Source organism: Bombus pascuorum, chromosome 1 (assembly GCF_905332965.1).
Source record: "Bombus pascuorum chromosome 1, iyBomPasc1.1, whole genome shotgun sequence".
NCBI classification, from domain to species: Eukaryota; Metazoa; Arthropoda; class Insecta; order Hymenoptera; family Apidae; genus Bombus; species Bombus pascuorum.
Genome location: NC_083488.1, coordinates 854879 through 880105, shown reverse-complemented (window position 1 = coordinate 880105; position 25227 = coordinate 854879). Strand labels below are relative to the sequence as shown.

Below are 25227 nucleotides of genomic sequence, written 5' to 3'. Positions count from 1 at the left end.
GAAATGAAAAATATGCAAATTGTTTTATAAAAATTAATCCAGCAAACAAATATTTATGGCAGATAGGAAATCTTTCGTACGACTTTTCTTGCGTATTTAACTACAACATAGCAATCGACGATATCCTATAAATCAAACGTAACTGCGATTGTTTTTTTTTTTTTTTTTGTTTCGTAGAAAATTAGATGGTATAACGTCTACGAGTATAGTCGCGATAATCACAATCCTAAGCCAAGTTGCTTATATATTTTTTTTTAAACGTCACTGTTTGTTCTTAAAACACACTTTTTAAAAATACATAAAAAGAGATCGTATCTATAGCTCGATAATTCTGTAGCATCTATAAATATGAAGATTTACGTAATTCATGGAGGTAATTTTCTTACAGTCCGCCGTTTCCAACCTTGAAATTTGGAGCTTGTACAACGTGATTAATAATGAACAATGATTGTATGTCATGTATATTTGAAAGTCCGAAACAATCGAGAGTATTTGTGCCGCTATTTGATCGGTCGTGTCTTCGTAGTAAGTGCAGATTTGTGTGAGCTATTTCATAATGAATTTTTAAAGTGTCATGGACCCTTCGTAACCCAGATCCCCTCTGTTACTCCCACAAGGCTGCAGGGCAACAGGGCTACAGGACTTTCGTCGATCCAATAAACGAATAAAGCCGTTTCGCGCTATTCTTGACTCTTGGATTTCAATCCAACTGACCAACAGAGAAGTTGATTTTGCCATTCCTTTACATCCGTCGGTCTACTCTGGAAATTTTCTTACCGTTTGAATTTACAAACAACAAGATATAGGTACGAAATATTTGTCAAACGCTCGTTCCCTCGCTTACTTATCTTCCTACTAATCGTGCCACGACCTTTTATACTTTTCCTTTCTATAGGACCACCATCCATTTGGGTCTTTTCTCTCGACGATTAGCGACAAAGGGAATGCGAAGACTTACCGAACGAATCAAAACGATCTTGCTCGTCCTAAAGCAGAAAGAAATAAGCAGCAAAGGAAACGATCGCGACACGTTCGATCCCAAAAGTACGACGAAACAGCTCCGATGCGACAACGTAAAAGCAACGAAGAAACGTTTCAAAAGGAGTATATTTATCGGGACCAATCGTTCATCTCGTTGAAAAAGGGGAAGCGGTAATAGGCAGTAGGAAGCCTGGCGACGCGATATGGTTGCACGGCTAGACACCAAACCGGTGAACGAAGGAAAGACAGAACGGACAGGGCTGCGGTACAGGTATCTACGCGAGATGGAATCGCGTACGATGGAAGAGGAAGCGTGTATGGGACGAACCAAGGGGGGAGGGTGAGAAGGAGAAGGAGGCGGCGGACAGGAGTGAGAGAAGGGGTGGTTGCGAGTTTGGCGGTAGTCGTTTTCCGAGGGATGTTGGGCGGAAGGTTCCCGCGGGGCCTGTGTTATCGCCTCGGCAGGATGACCAGCCCGCGGTATCAAATATTAAACCTACTTGCACCGGCAGCCTATCCTCGACAAGGTATCCAAACCTTCCCTCCGACCAGATCCCTCCGCGAACCCCGCGTCCACGGGTCACCGCTAGCTCGCCACCGCTGCCTGCCATCAAAACCTACGCCTAGTAGGTTTACTGCCGCGTCTCGATCTCTGCCGGTTCTCCTTGCCATGCTTAGGCTGTTTCCATTGCACCGGTTGGCAAAGGGCGAAAGGAAGGACGCGACGGATACCAATGATCCGCCACGACAATCGTCTATTCCCCTTTCGCCGGTGCAAATGCATTCCTCGGAAGGGACTTAAGCAGGAACGCTGACATAACCAGAATTCTCGAGATTTTACAGTCCTTTGGAAAAGCGTTGTGAAAGAAAGAGCAGAGAGGCGGGAGACATAGTCGCTACGATCGAAAACATCGACCTCTCCTAGGTTTCTTACAGGCGAAACGATCTCCACGAGTCACGAATTTGATGCTTTACGGCGCATCGTTCTCGTCGTGATCTGTGGGCGAAATGGTTTGCCGCTCGGTGTTCTTTCTTCTGTTTACTCGACGTGAATCGAATTTTCCGAAAAAGCAAAGTGCTTTCCGGAAGGAACGATTGGCTTTGTTTCGTTGAAACGGTAATGCGATCAAGGATAATTTAAGTAAAGTCAGACTTTAATAGCAAGATCTCCGTACATTTTTAAACGTTAAAAGGTTAAACGTCGCTATCATCGTGAAAGATCATTTCTACTAAATTCTGTATTCAGTACTGATCCCGTATACAGGATTTTCTAATGCGAAATTTCAAGCGTCACAACTAACGATGGTCAGAAATTTGCCAGGAAATTGTTGATCTATCAGGAAACGTCTAACGACACAAAATAAGCCGTTGCTCGAAAACAAGCTCGTATCGGGCGTATATCTATTTATACGAACCTTTCTTCTTATTTCGTTATACCGAATCCTCCCTTCTGTTCCCACATATGTATAGTACAACAGAATACTCTGTATGTATGAACGCGATCCTATGCGTGTACTTATGTATTCCGTATGACTGTATGTATCGTTTTAAATGTTCCCTACGAGCTACACGTCAAAAAGGAGCGACAGGAATGGTACGAGATGGTCGTGAAAATATGACGCATTTTCTAGCAAAAGGAAATGGATCGAATATACATTGATGTATAATCATACCGGTTGTCGACTGCAAGCTGCAGTCGTATCCCCGTTTGGTCAAAAGTAATAATTACATTACTAGGTGCAGTTGTTCAAAAATAGGGTAAATGAAAGTTAACCTGCAATTACGTGATCAAACATATCATTTTTCTAATCAACGTAATAGGTATATTTAACGACTCGGCGCAATGATATAGCATGTCGGTATAGTGGATAAGGGTTGAAATTTCGAGAGCTACTTATATAAGTATATACATGCGACTATCTTATTTTCTGCGGCAATCTGTCGCTGTCAAACGACCTTTCGCGTTCCCATAAAGGCGTTTAATTAAAAAGCGAAAAAATAGAAAAAAAGAATTGGTTTTGGAGATATCGTATTCCTATTTATAGACTCAACCGAATTGATATTTTAAAGTATAGAGCGAGCATAACTTTTAAAATATAATAGAATATGAAGATCACAGGGAAAAAAATAAGAGATAAAAATGAGAGTATTTAAAAATAAGTGAGATAAAAGCCTGGTATTTTAAATAATTAAGTCTTCATATTTTTTCAATCACTACGCTCTTCCCAAATTAAAAGAAATGAATGATTTACTATGTATATTTTGCTTCTTACTATTTATATGTGAAAAATACTAAATAACTGATGAAAACGAGAATTATTTTGCACCCAACTCTTCGGATAAAATTTTAGCTATGTCGCATCCAGTTTAGATCGTGCTTTAATACGAAAATAGATCTGTAATTACCGCTTTTCTCCAATAACTAATTAATTTCGAACCGAGCAAGATCCATTTATTTTCCCCGCTTGATTATAAGTAATTTCGTTATACAGATAGAATAACCATAGGAACGACCATCTTTTACGTTTCAAAGATAACGAACAACTTGCTTAATTTTATTAAACGGTTAAAACGATGCTTAGTTTTAACGTAAAATATTTTTCGATTACAAGATATTATCTATTACGTTTCATTATGTACATCGTTTGGATAATAAACGCGTACATTGCAATTACATAATAATCCTTTAATCGTATTTCATTAAATAGATCATAGTTGGAGTATTATTCTTTATTTACGTATTAATATTGCTGTATATTATTCTTAATTGCATTATTAATTCTGTTTACGTAATAATTTGCTTTTATCGTTTTTCGCGTTACAGTTTAACTCTAAAAATAGGGATAATATCACCGAATTCGTGTTACCTGGCATAAAATTGCTGTACTGGTCCTTATGAATTCATGCATGCAATTCCAAAGAAAGAAAAGTACCTATAACAAAAACACTGGGGCTGTTTCAAAATTCTCTGCATGATGCTCGCCGGTGCTTGAATATTTGAAGGAATAAGTGTATGACGGAAATATGAACGCACAAGTACCGGTTCCGCACAATATACGAAATGCCTGCCAGTATGTTCGCATACTTGATTTTCACTACAATTTACCACCCTAATCGAAACTATCGATGCAACCTGACAATCACGTTATCGCCAATCCTTTAACGATACTTAACGATACTTTCCATCATATTTTCAATCGATTACAATTACTCGTCGGCACGGTTGATTAAAGAGTTAGCAAATGTATATCGATGCATCCACAGTAGCTCGCAGAAATATAATAATTTATAAAGAAACGTTCTTTCGCCTGTTGGCAAACATTCGACGAATAGTTTGCTCGCGTTTATTTTATCCCGAAGAAGCTCTTTTGCTGTAAATGAGTTTACGAACAGATTTCTCGATAGTCGCTGTCGATAAATCAACACGAGCAAATTCTCCTGCTCTCGCGCTCTAGATTCTTGCTCGTTTGGTCTAAACGCACCTTCGCGATACTATTGAAACTTCAATATATTTTATACGATACGTACAATACAAATACAATGCATAAGACGAGCTCTTTACGCAAACGATAAGCGTGGAGACAGATACTTCCATGAGCCTTCGTATACATTAAAAATATTATATGCCGAAACTGACACGGAGTTTGAAAGTTTTTACGATGGAATCGGGAAAAGATTGGCAAAGCTGGAAAAATGAAAAATAGAAAACAAGCGTAACTGGCGTGTTAAGTGGTATGGGCGAGGACAGATTTGTCGGGCAGTAAAAAAGGATAAAATCCGAATGTTAGCAAGGAAAAAAATTTGAAATAAAATCCATACAATGTTCTATTACCACGACAACGTACATCCGTTTTCGATTTAAACTTGACGATTCACGATAGCTCGCACAACTGTCATTTTTCCACCCACGGCTCTTTCGCGCACGCCGCGTCACGCCGCGCCGCACGGCATTCTCTCTCGTTCTCGCTCACTCGATTTCTCATTTATTCAAGCGTCGTTCATTCACCTGCTCGTGAATAAAAAACTCGAGTAAAGAGTTCCGCGCCATTTTCGTCAACGGCAGATTACATTCACTGCGCAAATCTCAACTCTTTACCACGTACAATAAAAAGAGGATGTAAAGTGTCTGTAAAATGATTAGCATCGTATTGGATAGATTTGTCTCGTTCGATAGATTTATCTTAAAAAGTAGATGTGACCTAATTAGGTCGATTCTTTTATCAGCTCGATCATGATTATATATGTACTTGATAGATATACGTTAAAGTAAGAATATCTCTATTAAATTTTATTAACAAAAAATAAGAATCGACCGATCGAACGTTGTTGATAATATACAAAAAAATATCCCAAAAACGAAAATACTATATTGAAAAAGAAAATAAAGAATTAAGAACGTTACAATTATTTTTCGATCGTAATCGTTTTATTCGAATATTATCTTTCTTTCGTACTTTCTCTACGTATCTTCTCGTCGTACGCGTCCACACATCTCCTTCTCGTTTCTATTTTCGATCTCTAGCTATTTTGGTCTTAGTTTTCCTGGAGATACCATAAATTATCAAGCATTGATAATCGTGTTCAAAAATTCATCGAATAATTTTTTGTCCTCCGCTTTTACATCATTGTGATCCCTTTAAAATACTTTGCTTGTAATGTTTCTAAGAGAAACTGTTCGAGAGAATAAAAACGGTCGTACGAAAATAAACGAATATTTTTGTATCTCTAGAATATTTTTCATCGAGTTATGGAAAAGGAAAAATAGAAAAAAAAAATGTTTTACCTTCGATATACATATTCCTTTAGGAACAAATAATCACCCGTGAAAGTGCACCATTATGCAGCACTTTAATGGACCGATATTCTTGCCAAGTTTCGTCGCAGCTGTTCATAAGTTTAAAACTTATTAAAGTCCTAAGATTTGTCCATCGGAAGACTTTGTCTCTGTTAGAATCGGATTTTAAAAGTTAGTTTTTAAAGACGAAACTTTCGATACACGCACACATTTCAACGCACTTTACCTTCAAATTTATTCGAAATCAGCCTTTGAATATTTTATAAAGAATAGTTTTTCATATAATGTCACAACAAATAAAATTCGTTGATAATCTTTCGACTTATTTGTTCGTTCATTTAGTAAACATTATAAATAAAATGTACGCGTGTGTACGAACTAAAAAGTTACGCGCACTTGTGAACACAGGTAAGTACATCAACATTACATATTAAAATTCCGCACTAATAACTTTTACGGAGTGTAAATTTGGCAAAGGAGAATGTTCTATACATGTTACTTGAGATTCTATTAAATATCAAATATTTGTTCACATAAGATGATTTCTTCTCGACGAATAAGTACGTATTTCAAATAATCCTATTTATCACTGTGTCATTCCCTATTCTGTGTTCCATTTTTTGTGAATTTTATAGAGGAAGGTAAAAAAATAAAAAAATACATTCAACGTGAAAACGTGTGTATTTATTCTTTACACAGAATATGTTGTAGCATTATCGTAGGTTGTAAATTTGTTATTTCCATCGATACGATCTCTAATTAGTCGTACAAAGAAAGATCGTTTGCTGTTAAACTGCGGCAAAGCGAAGAAGGCTGATATCACAAGATTATGATAATATTCATTGCATTATCGGTGTCATAGTGATGCACGTCAGGATCGTATTGCCTTCGAGCGTGATTTCCTGCCAATGGAACCACAGCACAATAATCTATTTCCTATAACACGAAACACGAGCGAAATAACGAGTAAGCCTAAGCCCAAGAGAGTGCAATCTATAGAACGCTGATAAATATTTACTCGATGCTATGGATTGATACGTTCTATCAGTTATTGTTTTTCCGCCACTTGTTACGAATCACGATTATGATCCTACCGATATTTATGAGAAACTATAGGATAGAACGTAGTAACGCAATTTTTGCAAAACCCGATCAAACGAAATACAATTGTTTACGATATAAGTGGTAACGTCGGATTCTCCAAAATTTAACGTGTTTTTTAGAGGATAAAAAAAGGTTTAAAAAATTGCTGTAAGTACATCTATCAAACCTTATAAATATTCCGTAGCTTTCACCGACGCTGCAGGATAGAAGAACATTCGCCGAAACGAGTCCCGCAATTGCACGGTCAGAAAATTGGTTTACATGGAACCGTGCATCGCGACCACTCGATATCCCAATCCGTTCACGTGCATATAATCATCCGGTCGTCGTTGAAAATCTATGAAAACCCATGGCCAAGTTCCATCCCCGACACCGATGCAATATTAATAAACCGTACAAATCACCGTGGCTCAATTCCACGGTTAAATCCACCAGTATAGGCCATAGATTACAGCAATTGAGGCCGGAAGGTAGGAATGGAACGGAAGAGGGTTGGCGATAGAGAGAGAGAGAGAGTGAGAGATAGAGAGAAAGAGAGAAAGAGAGAGAGAGATACATGGTAAAGGCAACCGACGCAACTCAACGGTAGATAGCAGGAGGGGTAGCTCTGAAGTCGAGTCTGAAGTTGGGGAATAAGGAGGAAAGGAAAGAGCGTGGAGCCGGTTCGGAAGGCGAAAAGAATTCACGGGAGAAAACGGCGGCCGGATCGTGGGGAGAGGCTGTAGCAGCGGCACGGTGCGAGTGCGAGGAAACGTAGGACCACGTTTCACCGTACAATACGCACACATACAAGCGGCCACATAGAAACTGGTGTAAAGGGTGCGCGATCGCGTGTACGCGCCGCTCACTCATACATCCTTTCCCTTCGTGGAATACATAGACCTCGCGTTTTCGCGTGTACGATCACGCAGACAGGGATACAGTCACACCAACGCATAGATTGCATACTTATGCCGGCACTGTGCACATAAAGTTAGGGCGGCGCGCGCTCTCTCCTTCGCTGCCGCACAAGAATAAGAAACACGGTAGCATACATAAACAAGGAGGTTGGGGATGCAGCAATTTAAAACGTACCCCGGAATTCCTCCCAACGGGGTCGTAGAGCGGCCCTCTATATTACGAATTCCTCCCTTCCCCCCTGTGTACCGCCCGCCCTCTCCGCCGCTACTTTGCTTCTTCCATCTCGCTGCCCTCTGTGTCCTCTTGCATCTTAGTCGGAATTTCGGTCGTATAAAGCGAGACTATGAGCAACCATATGCGTTAGCAACCACCTTCCACCGGAAATCGAGCTCGCCGTCTCGAAAAGTGGATTTCGGTAATACGCAATCTGTAACCTCTTTTCGCCCATATATTCGGCTGCAAGCGGTACCTGACGAGAACTTCTCACCGTGACCTCGGCCTCCAGCTCCTTCCGGTATAATAGAATTTCTTTTACACGAACTCGTCGGCGATTCGTATCGTACGAGATATCGTTCGTTCTTTTCGCCACCTATCACTTTTCCTTCATACGCGTATTACACGATAAAGGGAGAAAAATATTTCCCAATATAAAGTGGTGGAAAGAGCAGTAGGACCGGAGGAGCGGACTTTTAGAAATCGATTATTCTCCGGCAAACCGAAGAGGCGGATGTAACAGCGAATCCGGTTGTTGTCGCTAACTCACAATCGGCCGAAGAAAACACGTGTTTCATCAAAGAAAGTTTCGACCAAAGTTCCGTTAGAATATCTAATCGATTTCTCTCCCCAGCAGCTAAGTAACAACGAGCGTGCCAAAGTTTCGCGCGAGGAGACTTAATCAGGCTGCTCGACTCTGGCTCGAAAACTTATCCCGTCGCGTTGCCGTGCGAGTCCCAATCCTTTCGGCTTTAATGGCTATTATGCGGATCAGCGCCCAGCCAACGAACCAACGCAACGCGCGGCTAAGTCAAATACCGTCGACAATGGAGAATCTGCAAGTTGCTTCATCGTTTCTGAATCGAGCGATTGACTGAACGGCGGTGTCGCCTCGGGCGGCTCTGTTTGCAGACATAAGGGAGCTGAGGCCCGGGCTGAACCATGAACGGCGAGTCGGGGGAGTTCAATTGGTGGCGGCAATCCTAGTAATGTACCCGTGGGGCTCTGTCAAAGTGCTTTCCAGAAGAGAACGACGTTGCATTCAGCATTCGGAAAGTTCATTCTTGCCGGAAGTGGCGGTGCTCGCGACCAACTAGCTGCATCCCCTGGCGAAGCTGCTCTCTCCAACGCAGCCTCTTCTAGGTTTCTCTAAAAAAACAAGTAATCCTGTGAATAAAATCGAGAAACAGAGAAAAGAACACGGCGAAAGAATCATGGAAATTATGAAATTGTAGAATGACTTTGGCGAAAGATTCTTGCTCGTTGTTTATCGGCAAACAAATGCTTGTTGAAAGTGTTGAACCCTTGGAAAAATATCCGAATATTTGCCAATTTTTCACAACGTCGATTATAATTACAAAATTGCGAACGATTTTATTCTTCGTCGTTATCATAGCTACGTATAATAGAACATTACGAGACGATTAATCTAATTTTTAGAAATCAGTAAGCAGTAATAAAATCGATGTTTGTAACCGTCAAACCTTGCAGAGAATATTATCAAATTCTTGATAAACTCTTTATCTTCGGATTCCTTAATTTCTAAATTATAAATTTGGTTAAGAAAGGTCTTCTAAATTGATAGAAAGACTTGCGGTGTTAATGCCAACGATGATTTATACCTACGTGTATATCTTACATCTTCTATCGCAAAGTTTCATTTTTGTCGCAAACAAACAACATTTATATTCATATTTCCAGAAATTAGAATTAGCAAAATACAGTTTGAAAGTCTAGATTTATACAAGATAGATATAATAAATAATAAAAAGAACTAAAATTAATTCGTCTTTATTAACTATTAACTGCATGATTATGAAAGTCTGCGGTTAAGGAATGACCTGATTAACGGATTAAGAAGAAAATTGTACAATATGTAAAGCACAAAGCAGTAAACGGATATGAAACAGAAGCTGAAGAACTTGACCCGAAAAGAAACGAGATATGAAATAGGAATAGGAAATGTAATTGTTGGTTTGAATTGAAAGAAAGCCGTGCAACGTTTACGACGCGTCCACCCAAGAAGGGGATTAACGAAGCTCGGAATCGTATACTTTTATCAAAGAGGCACACGCGCATCCCCGATAGTTGTTTGGGTGTTTTCACACCTCCATGCCCAGGGACTTAAGTTTAAAAACCGACGGCTAAATAATGTATATCACAGCGGCAACAGCCGGCGGTAAAACAGTTATAAAAACACTGGCAACTACGTTAGGATCAATTATTTAAGATGTACAGCTCCGTAAAGAGAGAGTAGACCAGTCGTAAAGGGGGTGGAAGAAAGTAACGCTTCTAGGACGAACCGGAAGGAAGGGGAATACAGGGGGTGGAAAAGGAGGTGGCCATCGCGGGAGTTATAAAGGTTGCAGTTAAAAGTTGCTTGAATTATCAAGGGACTGACTGCTTCGAGACGACGGTGACCGTTATTTTTGAGCTGTTGCGTATTGGAATTTGTACGTGAAAGTTCGCGTCATTTTGCTAGCGTGATGAAATTGTCAGGTAACAGTCAGGATGCAGAGAAATCCGTTATCCATTACCTACGTCGCATCGGTGATAGTCGATAGTATCGTGGTAGACTTTTGAGAACAATTGAAAGGAGAAAAGCACGATAAGTACGTTTTTCGTAGATTTTCTCGTTCTAGTTGGTAGCGTCGCTGTATGAACAAAAAGAAACATTTTACATAAAATAGATAGGTGAAAATGCGAACGACCTGTTAGATTCGACTAAAGGTACAATCGTTAAGATATCTTTTAAACTATCCCGAGTCTAGCGTTAATATATAACGAAAATAAATTTTCAGCAGGCAGATTGTTTCATTTCGTTTCGTATAAAAATTATCGTCGTAACGTAGTTTTCATCGATTTCAACTAGAAGCGAATTACATTCTTTAACGAGACTAAATCGCTACTTGCAATTAGTGGTTAGTAGTCGGTAATGATCGGCTTTAACTAAGATATTAGTATCGTTATTAACTGAACTGCAACGATCTCGTAATAGAAAATAGAACTTTGAAATCGAAGATATCAGAATAGAGAGTCAGCTATATATATTGTAGACTGTTCCGAGCTATAAACGAAGCCAGCAATTAAATTCAACTCACGAAACGCTTCTTCTTTATTATTACGATATAGGTACTCTTTTAAGCGTTTAAGCAGTCAACTTCAGATAAAATCGGAAAAATTATCCACAATTCTTTTTTGCGGTTCTATTTAAACAACTATAAATACTAAAATAGCGACAGGGAACACATGGCTGCTGATTTTGCCGATGAGGAATCTGTTAGAGAGGATGAGAACGATTACGATGTTATAATTATAGGAGCAGGTTTAGCTGGTCTTACGTGCGCATATAACATTCTGAGCAAAGAAACTGGGTTAGATGTATTAGTCATCGAAGCAAATAGTAAATATTTTTTGAAATCAGAAAATATAAAGTCAATGTTTGAAACGTTAAAAATATATCTTAATCCTTGCTCGATCTTCCATATGAGATATCTGTGATTATTTTCAGCAAATTGTTTTTATTATTAACCCTTCTTAAAGGCTATCATGGGTGGAAAATATTAAAATTTACAAATTATCCTTCCTACGATAACTTTTAAAAATGCCATCTTTGTTACAAATATATTTATTAGGCTTGTCTAAAATTAGGTGAAATAGGAGGGCGCATTTTACAGAAAAGCTTTAGCAATACTTATCACGCCAATTCCTTGCAAAAACATGTGACTGATCTAGTGAAGAGGTTACATATAAAAATTGATCGAGTATCTCGTAACGAGACGAACAAAAAAGTACTGTGCACGAATGATACATGGTTTGAAATTTTACCGAAATTTTATGGCGCCGAGGTTCACGATTTTTTTCGAACGGTAACATAAATCGATATATCTACTATACTTAACTTTAAATATTCGATACCTTATCACGAGCGATAAAATTAATCAAAGTATTTTACTTTACTGTAGTTTCGATATATCATACGTAAAAATTTATTTTTCACTTAGATCGAAGAAAGTGTACTAAACTCAAAATTTAGTAATTATACGGGGAACGAAGAAGAAGCTAAGTATCTTGCCGAGACAAGTGTTGAACAACTACTACGTAAAATCGTTTATTTCCCGTATGCACGATCACTATGTCGAGCATATATTTGCAGCACGTGCGGTACATTTCTTTCAAACTTTTAACAAAAATTACTAAACAATTTTATTTCTTTTTTTATAAAACATATAAATATATGCCTTTACATATGTATGTATATTAGGCGGAGTAGCAAGTTTATTCTTCCTTTCTTAAAACAGCATATCAAGTGTTATTATAATACAAAGTCTATCTATAACAAAGAAATAATTTATTTACCATATTTATTTATTAATATACGTGTATCTTTCACCAAAATATTCAAATACGTGTATTTTTACATTCTTCGAAATGTAAAGACAGTCGTGAACGACGAACGAATTTATTACCGAAACGTAATACTAAATAATAGTAAAATCTAATAGTATTTGTAAATTTCAAGATGAAAAATAACAAGTAACGTAGTAATTACGAAGAAAGATATCTAAGATATCTAAGAAAATTCAAATTGAACGGAACATGAATAAACCTGTTTATAATTTTTTAATGTTTAATGAATAAAATTGTTTATAATTTTTCACAGCTGTAAGGGACCTCAACAACGTCTCAGCACTTTGGTTTTTCGTTATGCTGAACGGAGCATCAGGTTTTTTAAATCGATTGAAAATTATGATAGGTGATAGTAATCGATATTTCGTGCAAGTAAGAGGTTACGCTATACATATATCGTGAATAATAATGTCGTGAATAAAAATTATGATAAGTTATTGACCTCTGCTTGGAAAAAGAACTCCTACCTTGATTAATTGTTTGTTATATTCGTATTGTGTTTCTGCAGGATGGTATGTGTAAGATTACGCATATACTATTAAAGAATATTTTACGACAGCATGGAAAGATAAGATACGTAGAGCCAGTTAGTAAAATTACATTCAACGATGATCGAGCTTATGTGTCTACGACAAGGAATTACTTCAGGTATACATTTTAATAATTCAAAAATAAATATATATTTTTATAAGAAATCGATAATTGAAGGAATTGCAACGATGCAGAGATAGCTCTATCTCGTGCGTATCTTTAGTAATAAATACATATACACAGTGAAATAAATACACATTTCATGAACATATTTCGAAAACTTTTCGATTAACGAAATGTAATATAACGATATGTATATAAAAGTTAAAAGATATTTACACGTATATCGCAAACTTCGCAAAAACTACCAAAATATTTAAACAGCCAATTACTGATTGCATTATATATATTATATAAAATAATAAACCATAACATTTTTGTGACACCATCTGTATTCCACTTTTGTAATCTTACTTTTAAGGCAACTATTCCTGTTGTAGGTATACTAATTCTTTACCAAATGTGTGTCCGCAATAATTTTTATGTAACTTTTATATACATTTTCAAACTGAGCTCAAATTTTATCAATATAACAACGAAATATTTCATTACGCTTTAATAACGAAATTTCAAAGTGTTTCATATAATATAACACACACATACACACCCACGATAGGTACATATTATGTACATACATAAAACTGCTATAACAAGTGTCGGAATCAGTTTGGTGAGCCATTGTACGTATATAGCTTTAAATACGATTGATTAATATCATTTTTTACAGATGCGAATTCGTAGTTATTGCGATACCTCCATCAATGCAGAACAGTATCGTTATCGAACCACCTCTCTCTTCAATAAATATCGAAACATTGTACACACCGGCAGAAAATGTGTTTTTCAATGTGTTTTATAAAAAACCATTTTGGAGATCCAATTCTGCAAAGGATATTATCAGCACTTGGGATTCTAGTAACAATTTAAACATCGTTTACGATGCAACTCTAGGCAACACGGAAGGAATTGTGTTCGCTGGGTTTCTTGCCGAACCTAACCTCGAACAAACACATAAGAGAGGACTGTTTGACACGTTAGAAGATTGTTACGAAACTGTCGAAGCATCGAGATTTTTACGATACAAAGAACACGATCAGTCATTGATAAATGATGAAATGAAACCTGGTTGCCCTATGAGTGTCCTGAAGCCCATTCCCATTCAGGATTATATTAATCATACAGAAGCTTCTTACGAAAGGTACGAGGATGCTTTTAAATATCAACGTAATCAAAGATAAAACACATTCATTTTTGCTAGTAAGGAAGGAACTTAATTACCACCGAGTGTGTCATAAGATTAGAAAATGACTGAGATCCAAAGATGGAAAAGGTTACGTCATAATTTTAGGTCCGCTAATTCGATGATAAAAATAATTCCAAGTTTGTGAGTAGAGTAGTACTGTAAGACTGATATTTAAAAATTTAATATCTTATACATAGACAGTCGGATCTATTTCGTATTCTATATATGTTTTTTACATACTTGGTTTACTATTTCTCTTAACGTAAAATATACGATATGCCGTGTAACGATATAAAATATTATTCACTTCTGCTTGTTATTAATAATTGAATTATTATACCTCTCGAGTAAAATGAACGCTGATTTAATAAGTGAAAAACGTATTTGTTTTTAATAAAACTTATCGATTTTGTAAGAATTTTCTTTGCTTCGAGCGAATACGCTATCAATTGGCCTGGAACGATAGATGGTGCAATCCAAGCTGGTGAAGTTGCAGCTTACGAAATTTTGTGGCGAATTAGACCCCAAGCACTTTCTTCTCGTGAAATGTCTCGTGTTGGGTATATACTTTATTTTATGCCACTTGTACAAATAATAAACAGACTTTCTTTTTTAGTTAACATTAGAACAAACAATTATCATAATATTATTACGTATACTTAGCGATTAACGCGATATTTGTATACTTATGTCTTAAATGTCTTTTTATTTATTTATTTTTAGTAATACGTACATACAATATGCTTTCACAAGATCAATTTACATGGAAATTTCCTTCTTTGCTTTTCGATCGCATAAACCGATATCGATTAGGTACCAAGCAATACTAAATCGATATTTCTCTTTTGTAGTATCTACTCGATATAGAATCAAATAAGTTTTAATATTCCGATAGCGTTCGTATGATAAATATTACGTTTCAATTTTTCTTTCTTTCTCAATTTTGCAGTAGCACCAAGATTAAAATAAAGGCAAGACCAGATCAGCCATATTCCTTGAAAGTGTGTGTTTTACAATATCTTGGAATACTTCTTCACGTTGCTGTACTTGTCTCGTTTTTAAGGATTGCTTATGACTAAACCAAGAAATTATTATTATAAAATAGTTACGATACACATATTAGAAGTTTAAGTTTTAATAAAACTAATCCCTTATCGTACTTTATCATATTTTAATGGTGATATTTTATTTGATTCTTATTTGATTCTTCGAAGTAACCTTTATAATATGCACTAACAAAATTTTGCATACTTTTATGCTGAAAAATGTAATTACAACCGACCTAGATGCAGGGTAGTTCGTATTAAACATAAACTAAATAGAGTTATAAGTAAATACGTACATACGTACGTATGTATATATGTATATTACTCATGTAAAGACGTAAACATTGAATATGACCCCCAACAAAAACAAGATATTATATTTACAATTTAGCATGATATATATCAAACGCAATTCCATGTTCTTAGTCTTCCTGTCCGTACAGAAATAGAGTACAGTGGTGGATTAAAATTAAAATGTATCATATTTTGTGAAAATTCATCAACCGCAGTGTAACTGCGACGCCAAACATTACGGGAAAAAATTTATATACCATACATTTCAATCCTTCGCTGTAAGTGATTTTTCTAAGTAATTTTTTGGAAATTTTTTCTTTTTCTTCGAGTAAATGTTTTCTTCAAGATCGTGTTTGGTAACACAAAACATCGCACCGGCTTCTGTTATCCTCTTCGTTCGATTAAATCAAAGTGGACAGTCGATACGAAAGTTGAAATTTAAAAATTTCAAACCACCTTGTAATTTATTTCATTTCACGAAAGCTTTACACTTTTTTTTTTTAGTAAATAATCTTATATCTTCGCTGTCTAACAATCGAGGCTGTACCTTATATGTAATATACAATAGATACATATATACGTTTGTTGATATCATGCAATATCGATAATATACGTATTACCTAATTAATTTTCGTTGATTAGCGATCATTCGTCGATTCGCAATGTCTCAAGAAGATACGAGCGAAGATGAGATAGGATTGCGGACACCGTCGTTCCTCAGGAAAGGATCTCGATGCAGCCGTGGTACGCCAGGTAACGTCACAGTAACATCCACGCATTGACATATATCAGAGTAGATTAAGGACAATGTAATTGATTCTTTTGTCAATTTAATTTGAAATCTTTGCTTCCATTATTTTCTTCTTTTTCATACTGTAAAGACTATTCTATTCGCCAACTGTAAGACTGTCATGTTTGCGGAAGAAATTATAATTTCATTTAATTCAGTTTGAATTTCCACGGTTTCATAATAATTAATACACGATATCAACATAGATTATGATCCATAATGAACATTACGATGTCCGTTACATTACAGTAACTCCATCATCTATTACGAGTTCGATAATACTCGGTCAAATCCCAGAAGAGGTACTCCGCGTTTGGAGTCAACTACCAGAAGCAATACGTTTAGATCCTAGTTTGGCAGTTTTTCAAAGAGAATATGATCGTGTTCATCAAGCTATAGAAGGAAGGTGGATATTCCTTAAACGTGCTTTGTTAAAAGAATAACATAAAGAAGTGGCTACTACTACGATCATTAAAGCACATGTCCCGTTATACATATTAGATACTATGATAGTTTGCTATATTTTGATTATATTTTGATTCTGTGTTTTATATTTTTGATAGAGTATACGTACATGTATATTTTTTTAATATATCCAGCATTTGATTAGTTTATTTTAAAGAGTAGATCACACGTGAACGTTCAAATCAAATAATAATAATCTATTCCAGATCTTTGGATGGAACGAAGAAAGACTGTCTGGTAGTGAATATGTCTCTTGGGACACAGTCTGCATTGCCACAAAAGTAAGTGACGCAAGATCTTTCCTTGAACGTTTAAATTAAAATTGGAAGATATAGCGTAAATAAAAAATAGTACTTTTAATTAAAAACACCTGTTTTCGTGAATATAACGTGTATATACATATGCATTTATGGTAAATTTCAAGTACAAGAATTTATATGATTACGTAATATGAAAAAATATATAAAATGTCAGAAATAAAATACGTATTTATTACGTCATTATATTTCATTTAATGAGTGAAACGAATCGTCGTTTAAGTATTATTTCCTCGCCAAAAGCAGTAATAAACACAGTTGGAATATTTACCAATTATTTATTAATTATTTGGGATTATGATATCGTATATTAATAACGAGAATTGGTTTATATAAATAGCTGAATAATATTTTTATTGAATGTTACACGTAGAATGCAAAGTAAAAAAGGCGATGAAGATGGAAATAATGATATTACAATTACACAAGGGACCAACGAAACGAAACACAAGGTTTATCGTTATATCAAGTTAATCTTACTATGCTGCTGTTGGATAATATTCACTGTAAGTAATAGTGCTAAAACTAATTATAAGTGTATTAAAAGACGTTTCTATGATTAAGCTTTGACTTGAGAAGAAAATAATTAATCGCGAAGATAAGTGTAATTTTAACAATTGGTAAAAATATTTTTGATTTACGCAACTATATGTTAATATTCTGTGCATATCTACTGGTATTCGATTAAATAGATATCGTATAAGATTATTGTATTTTTCCATTCTAGCTAATACTGATAATTAAGAGCGAAAGGATCGAAGCATTGCACCAAATTTCAATACCCAGTGGAGAAATAAAAAGTATTCCTTTCTTTACAATTTTGGTTAATTATATTAAATAATTAAGACGATAAAGGCATAAACATATTTTTTGAAACATGATGGATGGATAGATCATTGCATCGTACAATATTATTAAACCATTTTTATCACCAGAATGTTCATGAACTATTTTTAAATTCAACTTCAGTATCATACGAGAGAACGATTGTCACTGTTAAATTAATCTTTAAATGTTCGTAGGCTACAAAATGTTTGGTCAAGTTCCTAGTAAACATATCAATTTAATGATAGAAGGATCATTAGTTCCACCAATAAAAACGAAATCGGTAGAATACACAAATGTATCTGATAGATATTTAATGGTATGGTTAGAACTACTCATCGGTCAGGCAAATAATACCAATCAATTTTTATTAGGATCTGAAGAGATTAAGGTAAATATACGTATATAATCTAATTTACATGACAGACAGATGTTATATTTCATATCTTTAACGAACCTTTCTTTTTCATTTTTATCTGGAAATACGTTTCTTTTTTAACTAAAAATTTCTCTTAATAATACATTCATAATACAGTTACAAATATCACGCTATATTATGTTTAATATCTAAATTGATACTTGAATAAAGAAACACAGACTCGTTCTAATTCATGATCTTTCGCATACATAGAATATAAGCGATGTATGGATTTTACCAATACTTCCGGAGAAATTGATAGATATATTTCCTGGACAGAGGCAGCAAAAAGTTTTTAATTTAGAAAATATCGACGAAAGGCACGTATAATAATCTTACGATTAAATTACTATTTGTACTCTCTGCTGCCAAATTTTCCATTAGACGTAACACGTAACTCGTCAAATTTAAGTCAATTTTATTACGTAGTATCTAGTATGTATGCTTCCGAATACTATACAAACCTACTATTATATACGTATTTTATATATCTTAATATTTTATATTTTACAGTACTCTAGAATGCGGTGAGATATTAATTAAATTGAAAACAAATCTAGAATCCAGTTTTGCCATCTCTATCAGCTACGATTTATCGTCAATGAACAAAGATGACGGAATAGCGTATGCTGCAGCAGTCTTATTCGGATTATATATACTTATAATATTCGAGGTAATTAGCGACTAAGAGCTATCTATTCATTATTTAGTTACTATTTTGATTTTTATTATCTATGCTTTTAAATGTAATTTAAATGATTTTAATTCATAATTGGTTGGTATTCGTAGGTTGTACATAGAACTTTAGCAGCCATGTTAGCTTCGACTATGTCTATCGCGATATTAGCAACCATAAACGAGGTAATATAAGAAAAAAAAAACGAATATTTGGGAAAATTTTTAGAGAAACCCTTCACCTATGGCAGAAATATTATATGTCGGATATTTTTTCAGAGACCAACTATGAATGAATTAATGTCTTGGATAGATGTCGATACATTATTGTTATTATTCTCAATGATGATACTTGTCGGCATAGTCGCTGAGACAGGTGTATTTGACTGGTTAGCAGTCTATGCTTACAAGGTAACTTGCTTCCTTCGTCAAGTTTATACATCTTACGTATGTGTATACTCAATCAAGTATTAATATCGAACAATTGCATTGTTTTCAATTCAAAATAAATTACATACGCGATAATGTAATTCTATACATACACGTTCAATTTTCTAAACTAAAGTTTAACATGTATTTCCATAAATGAGTAAGTATATGTACGTAATAAGTAAACGAATAAGATCCTTTGTTTTCGGATAAAATAACATTGAAGATTTACTATATGCTTGTACTAAACCAATTCTTAACGAAACACGTTCAAATTCTATTTTTTTTAAACAAAGACGTAAACGGAAAAATTATATTCCACATACTGATTGTTTCGTTCATACTCGGGTGGTAATTAGCCAAGTAATTAGCCACTTTCTCGGTAACGAAACTTCACGTGAGAAATATTGTTCTACGTTCATAAAGAATCGCGTTATACTCGCTTGTGTATGTTATTAAACCGGAGCCTGTATCTACCTGTATCTACCTATAACGTAATATCGAATATCTTTTCGCTACGTATATACATATTATTATACATATATTTGAAATATGCTGCTACAAATATAATTTCGTTTAATTTCTTTAGATAACTGCAGGAAAGCTGTGGCCACTCGTAGGTACATTATGTTTCTTTACAACATTCGTTTCATCGTTCCTAGATAATGTTACGACAGTGATGTTAATGACACCGGTAACCATTAGATTATGCGAAGTAATGGAAATAAATCCAGTGCCAATATTGACATCGATGGTGGTTTATTCTAATATCGGAGGTGCTATGACACCGATAGGCGACCCGCCCAACGTAATTATTACATCGAATCGCGATGTTATTAATAACGTAAGCATTACTTTCAATATCGATTTCTATTAAATATTTCACTAAGGATTAAGTTACGTCGGTACAATAATTGATTCGACTCAACTTTACTTTCAACTTTGCTTTAACGTTTACTTGATATGCTAAGTATATAATTTACATACAAATAATTTTTTGGTAACATAAATACCGTACGAGCGTTTATTTTACAAACGAGGTATAAAACTGAAGATATTATATTTAATTGCGAACGAAATGAAATCGTAACTGTGAAAATTCACAGAATAAAATTAAAAGATACTTGCTATTATATAAAATTAAGAATTATAATGTTGATACATTTGATAACATTTAATTTGGTAACGTTGATACATAATATTGTTTATTGTTATTTAGGGTATCGATTTTAGTACATTCACAATGCACATGAGCATAGGTGTTATATTGGTAATACTTGTAGTTTTTGCTCAGCTGCGATTTATCTTCCGAGACATAGCTGTTCTTAAATTCGCCGAACCACAAGATGTACAGGTACGAACATTCTCATTTGTTATCTCTAGATTCTTGACAGCGAATTTTTATACGTCTAAATTGAAAAGCAAAAATGCACAGTACGCGTATAGCGTAATATACAAAGATATATAAAATGTCCAAAATACGTATATACATATAAACAGTAGTCGCCAGAATATGTATTAAGTATTCATTTAGAGGATGAAACAAATTTCTGCCTAGCTTTTATTCCTTCTGTTTTCGTGAAAACACAAATTTGCATAAATATCCACGGTCTAGTTATCATAAATAAGCTAAAAATTCTTTAGATCGTAGACTTTTTACGTACTTTAACGATACAAAAACAAAGTTCGATTCTCATAGATTGCTAAAGTAGCTGAATATAAAAAGATATCTAACGGGTTTCTTTATGCGATCGTTTTAGGAATTAAGGCATGAAATTGCCATTTGGCAAAGAGCTGCGGCAAGTTTGTCGAGTTACAGTAAAGACGAAAATTTAGTGAGGGAGACTTTGCTAAAAAAGGTCCAACGATTACTCTCGCAGTTAAAAAAAAAGCTAATGACAGGCAGCGTCACCCTTGAAACATATAAAACCACGCTGGAAGAACTTCAAGAAAAAGTAAATATCGACTATTGTAATCACGTATACGTACTTATTGATTTAATTTTTAAATTTATACGTACAATCTATCTAATAATTATAACATTTATTTTAGCTAATTACAATATTATGGAGGAAAGATTCAAGCGGGAAAAAAAGCTTTTATAAATCGCTAAATTTTACTTTAATCGCAATTTTATGTTACAGTATCCTATTCGAGACAAGTGGTTACTAGCGAAATCTGGATTTACGTTGATCTTTGTGATCACATTATTTTTTCTGCACAGTATTCCAAATCTGCACTTGTCACTAGGCTGGACCGCTTTATTAGGCGTTCTTTTGTTATTAATATTAGCCGACAGCGAAGATTTGGATGGTCTCATGGCGCGCGTAGAATGGAGCACTTTATTATTTTTTGCATCGCTATTTATTCTTATGGAGGTATAAAATACTTGGAAATTATCCATATACTTATACTATAGTATTACTATATTATTACTTTTAGAACATTTTATAAAAGACGAGTATATTTATAAAACGCTTAAGAGTACTGTTATATCTACATATGTACATGTACTTAAATACATACAATAGAAAATAGGAAAGAATATCTTATGATAATAAATTCCTAGTTACATACATATTTATTTGTATTATATCTTCCTACAAATTCTTCTCATTTACCATTTCTATAAAAGAAGCGAGTCTAAGACGTTGCAATAGCATACGAATAAACATAACGAGCTCGATTATTATCCCTAACCTCAAATTTTTACATCAAGTAAATACTTCGAATAATTATAACTTTTATGCTTCAGGCATTATCGCGTATGGGCCTAATTGCCTGGATAGGAAAACTGACAGAAAAAATAATCCTATCTGTAAACGAAGAGTCACGATTAGCGGTAGCTATATTGCTACTGCTTTGGGTGTCAGCGATCGCAAGTGCATTCGTGGACAACGTGCCTCTGTCAACGATGATGATAAGAGTAGTTACTACTTTGGCTCAAAATAGCGAACTGAAACTGCCACTGCAGCCCCTGGTATGGGCTTTAGCTTTTGGCGCTTGTATGGGAGGTAAAAAAATTTGCATGATAATCATTTTGACGTAATTAATAATGGTATTGAAATTTGCAATGAAAATTAAAATGTCTAATGAACATTCTGTTTAAACAAATAAATGATTGCTTCTAAGGATTAGAAGATACAGAAAAGCAAATATAGCAATCAGAGCAAAACGTGTTGAAAAATCAATACTGACGTTTCACATTTTGACTAAGTCTTTAATTTTGTTAAAATTATTTTTCAATGCGATCAATTTAATTGTCTATCGGCTAGAGCGTAATGTAATTTACCGATCTAACGCAATGACCATGATGTTCCTGCTATCACTGTCATGTTTTCTTGCAAAAGCGAAGAATTTAATAGAGACGAATTTTAGTGTGATTTATGTAGTTGAATGGATGGGAATATTTGCAGGAAATGGAACTTTGATTGGAGCTACTGCTAATGTAGTTTGCGTAGGAGTTGCGGAACAACATGGATACAAATTCTCTTTTATCCAATTTTTCAAGTAAGTGCGCTCCTATACACTTTCTATTTCTATAAATAGAGAAAGATATATAATACAATAGATATAATAAAATAAAGTACGAAAATAATATTAATGATAATAGTATTATAATGTAACGATTATACATTATGATTAAACTACTTGTTATATTTACCTCCACGATTGCTAGTTTATTATTACAGATATTTAATAATACTTTACTTAACATGTTGCATTTTGAAAAATTTGTCTAAATTGCGAATATTTATTTATTTATTAAATTCGTAACGTAAGGCTAATATCTGGTATAAATATCATAATTTAACGTTATACATACATATGAAAAAATTGATTTGACTTATATTTTAATTCGTTTTAATTTACACGAGACGATAATAAATGATATAATCGTACAAAATATCTATTAACTAGTCCAATATCAAATACCGTATACTCTGATCGTGAATGATATTTCGAATTCAGATTGAATACTAAATCGCGAATAAATGTATATCATTTTCACAAGAGCTTGTCGCTAATTCATTCTTCGTGTTATAATAATTTAATTACTTCGACAAATAATTTTCAATGCCTTTATTTCAGGGTGGGCTTTCCAATTATGCTGACGAGTTCTATGACAATAACCATGTACTTAATGATCGCTCACGTCATTTTCAATTGGAACGGATAATGTAATTGTTATAACTTATGTTTGATAATCTTGTGCGGGAAAGATATCAAAATTATTGGAATCAAATGATGCTATTTAGATTCTTACGTAATATTTGATGAATTAATGATACAGCAATGTATAAACTATATAAAACTTGGATAAATAAGCAATTATTTTATAATAATTTCACTCTATTTTTCATTTTATTCTAATTCTTTTAGTTATGAAAGATATATGAAGATGTCGCCTAATATTGCCTAAGACGGATCTAATTATCTAAACAGATTTTAATTTTGTTAAGTACACAAGATATAAACGTAGCTATAATATACGTAGCAATAAATATTCCACGTTGTGCGATCAACAGTTAATTATATATTTGAATAAACCTAAAAACATTTGTAAACTTCTATCAGAAAATGTTTATTAGTATTAATTACGTATACTAAATCGTAAAATAAGTTATGTAATATTTATAGAAATATTATTTTCTATCTAACAATGATTGCGATGAACGCGATGTTTTAAAGAACAATGATAATGATAATGATGTAAAAAAGAAGTTTTTCGCATCGTTTTAACATTTAAATCGTTAACACTATATAAATTAGTCATATTAATCAATGAACGTCATGAATGCATATAGTGTTCATACATATATATATATATACATACATGTGCTACATACAGGTGGGTGTAAATAATGTATTTTCGCTTTAGATAGATATTTGTTTTATTACTTTTTATTATACATGTACAAATATAACTTTACAATTCGAAGGACGAAAATCTAACAAATTATAGGAATTGTATAACGAGGGATTTCTTGTATTTAAATGAAATTAGTCGTAAATAAACATAATTGAGAATAATATAATAAACTATGTTTGGTCAACATACATATATTTGTATGTATACTCTACTTTATATAATATTGTTATATTTTATATCTTATTATTATTAAATCAAAATATAAACAGAAGATTTGTAAAAAATAAGTATCATATCATACATTAATGTACGTCTTCGTTAATTTTCGAAAATATCAATACCGATTACGAGTTTTTGACCCATTGCTCAAGCAAAATATATATATATGTAAGAAATAATGATCACTGACAATGATGATTATGATCTAAAAATGTAGGTGTATAAAAAGTTGAAGGAACTTAACGTGTCGATATTTTTCTATGGTTAAGTATTTTTAAATGTAACTTTACGAATTTTCCATCCATTAGTTTCAGCTGCACGATACATGCTAAACTGAAACCCTGAAATTTTAGCACACAACACGTACTAAGCAGTCGAACGTAAACGTAGTATGTAAAATAGTTCATTTATGAATATCGGTCTGCGTTATGTATTACGCGTTATACGATAGAGTAAAATCAGCATTATAAAAACGAAACAGGTATAGAAATTAACGTAAGTTACAATACGGATATAAAGGCAGAATCAAATATTTAGATATGAACGTTTAAATTTTACGAAAATGGTTGTATGGAACCTTCGGATTTCCGAGGTTCCTTAAACTTATTTACATGTTGATTCTTAAAATTACGTTTACTA

At 34.1% G+C, this 25227-nt stretch overlaps 2 protein-coding genes across 2 annotated transcripts; both read left to right on the top strand.

Moving 5' to 3' along the window:
* Nucleotides 1–10983: 10983 nt before the first annotated feature.
* LOC132914528 (amine oxidase [flavin-containing] A-like) lies at nt 10984–14782 on the top strand. The gene is made up of 6 exons (XM_060973721.1): nt 10984–11408; nt 12657–12775; nt 12912–13051; nt 13722–14192; nt 14654–14726; nt 14759–14782. The coding sequence occupies exons 1-6, from the start codon at nt 11243–11245 to the stop codon at nt 14780–14782; spliced, it is 993 nt and encodes a 330-aa protein (XP_060829704.1). The 5' UTR covers nt 10984–11242.
* Nucleotides 14783–16076: 1294 nt separating this feature from the next.
* On the top strand, nt 16077–24557 carry LOC132911319 (P protein-like). Its single transcript, XM_060967928.1, has 17 exons — nt 16077–16330; nt 16617–16773; nt 17039–17113; nt 17523–17655; nt 17877–17949; nt 18172–18365; nt 18606–18712; nt 18906–19065; nt 19182–19253; nt 19347–19478; nt 20086–20340; nt 20716–20850; nt 21257–21451; nt 21641–21874; nt 22252–22510; nt 22913–23006; nt 23589–24557. Exons 1-17 carry the CDS (start codon nt 16240–16242, stop codon nt 23674–23676), a joined length of 2454 nt encoding a protein of 817 aa, XP_060823911.1. The 5' UTR covers nt 16077–16239; the 3' UTR covers nt 23677–24557.
* The last annotated feature ends 670 nt before the right edge of the window (nt 24558–25227 follow it).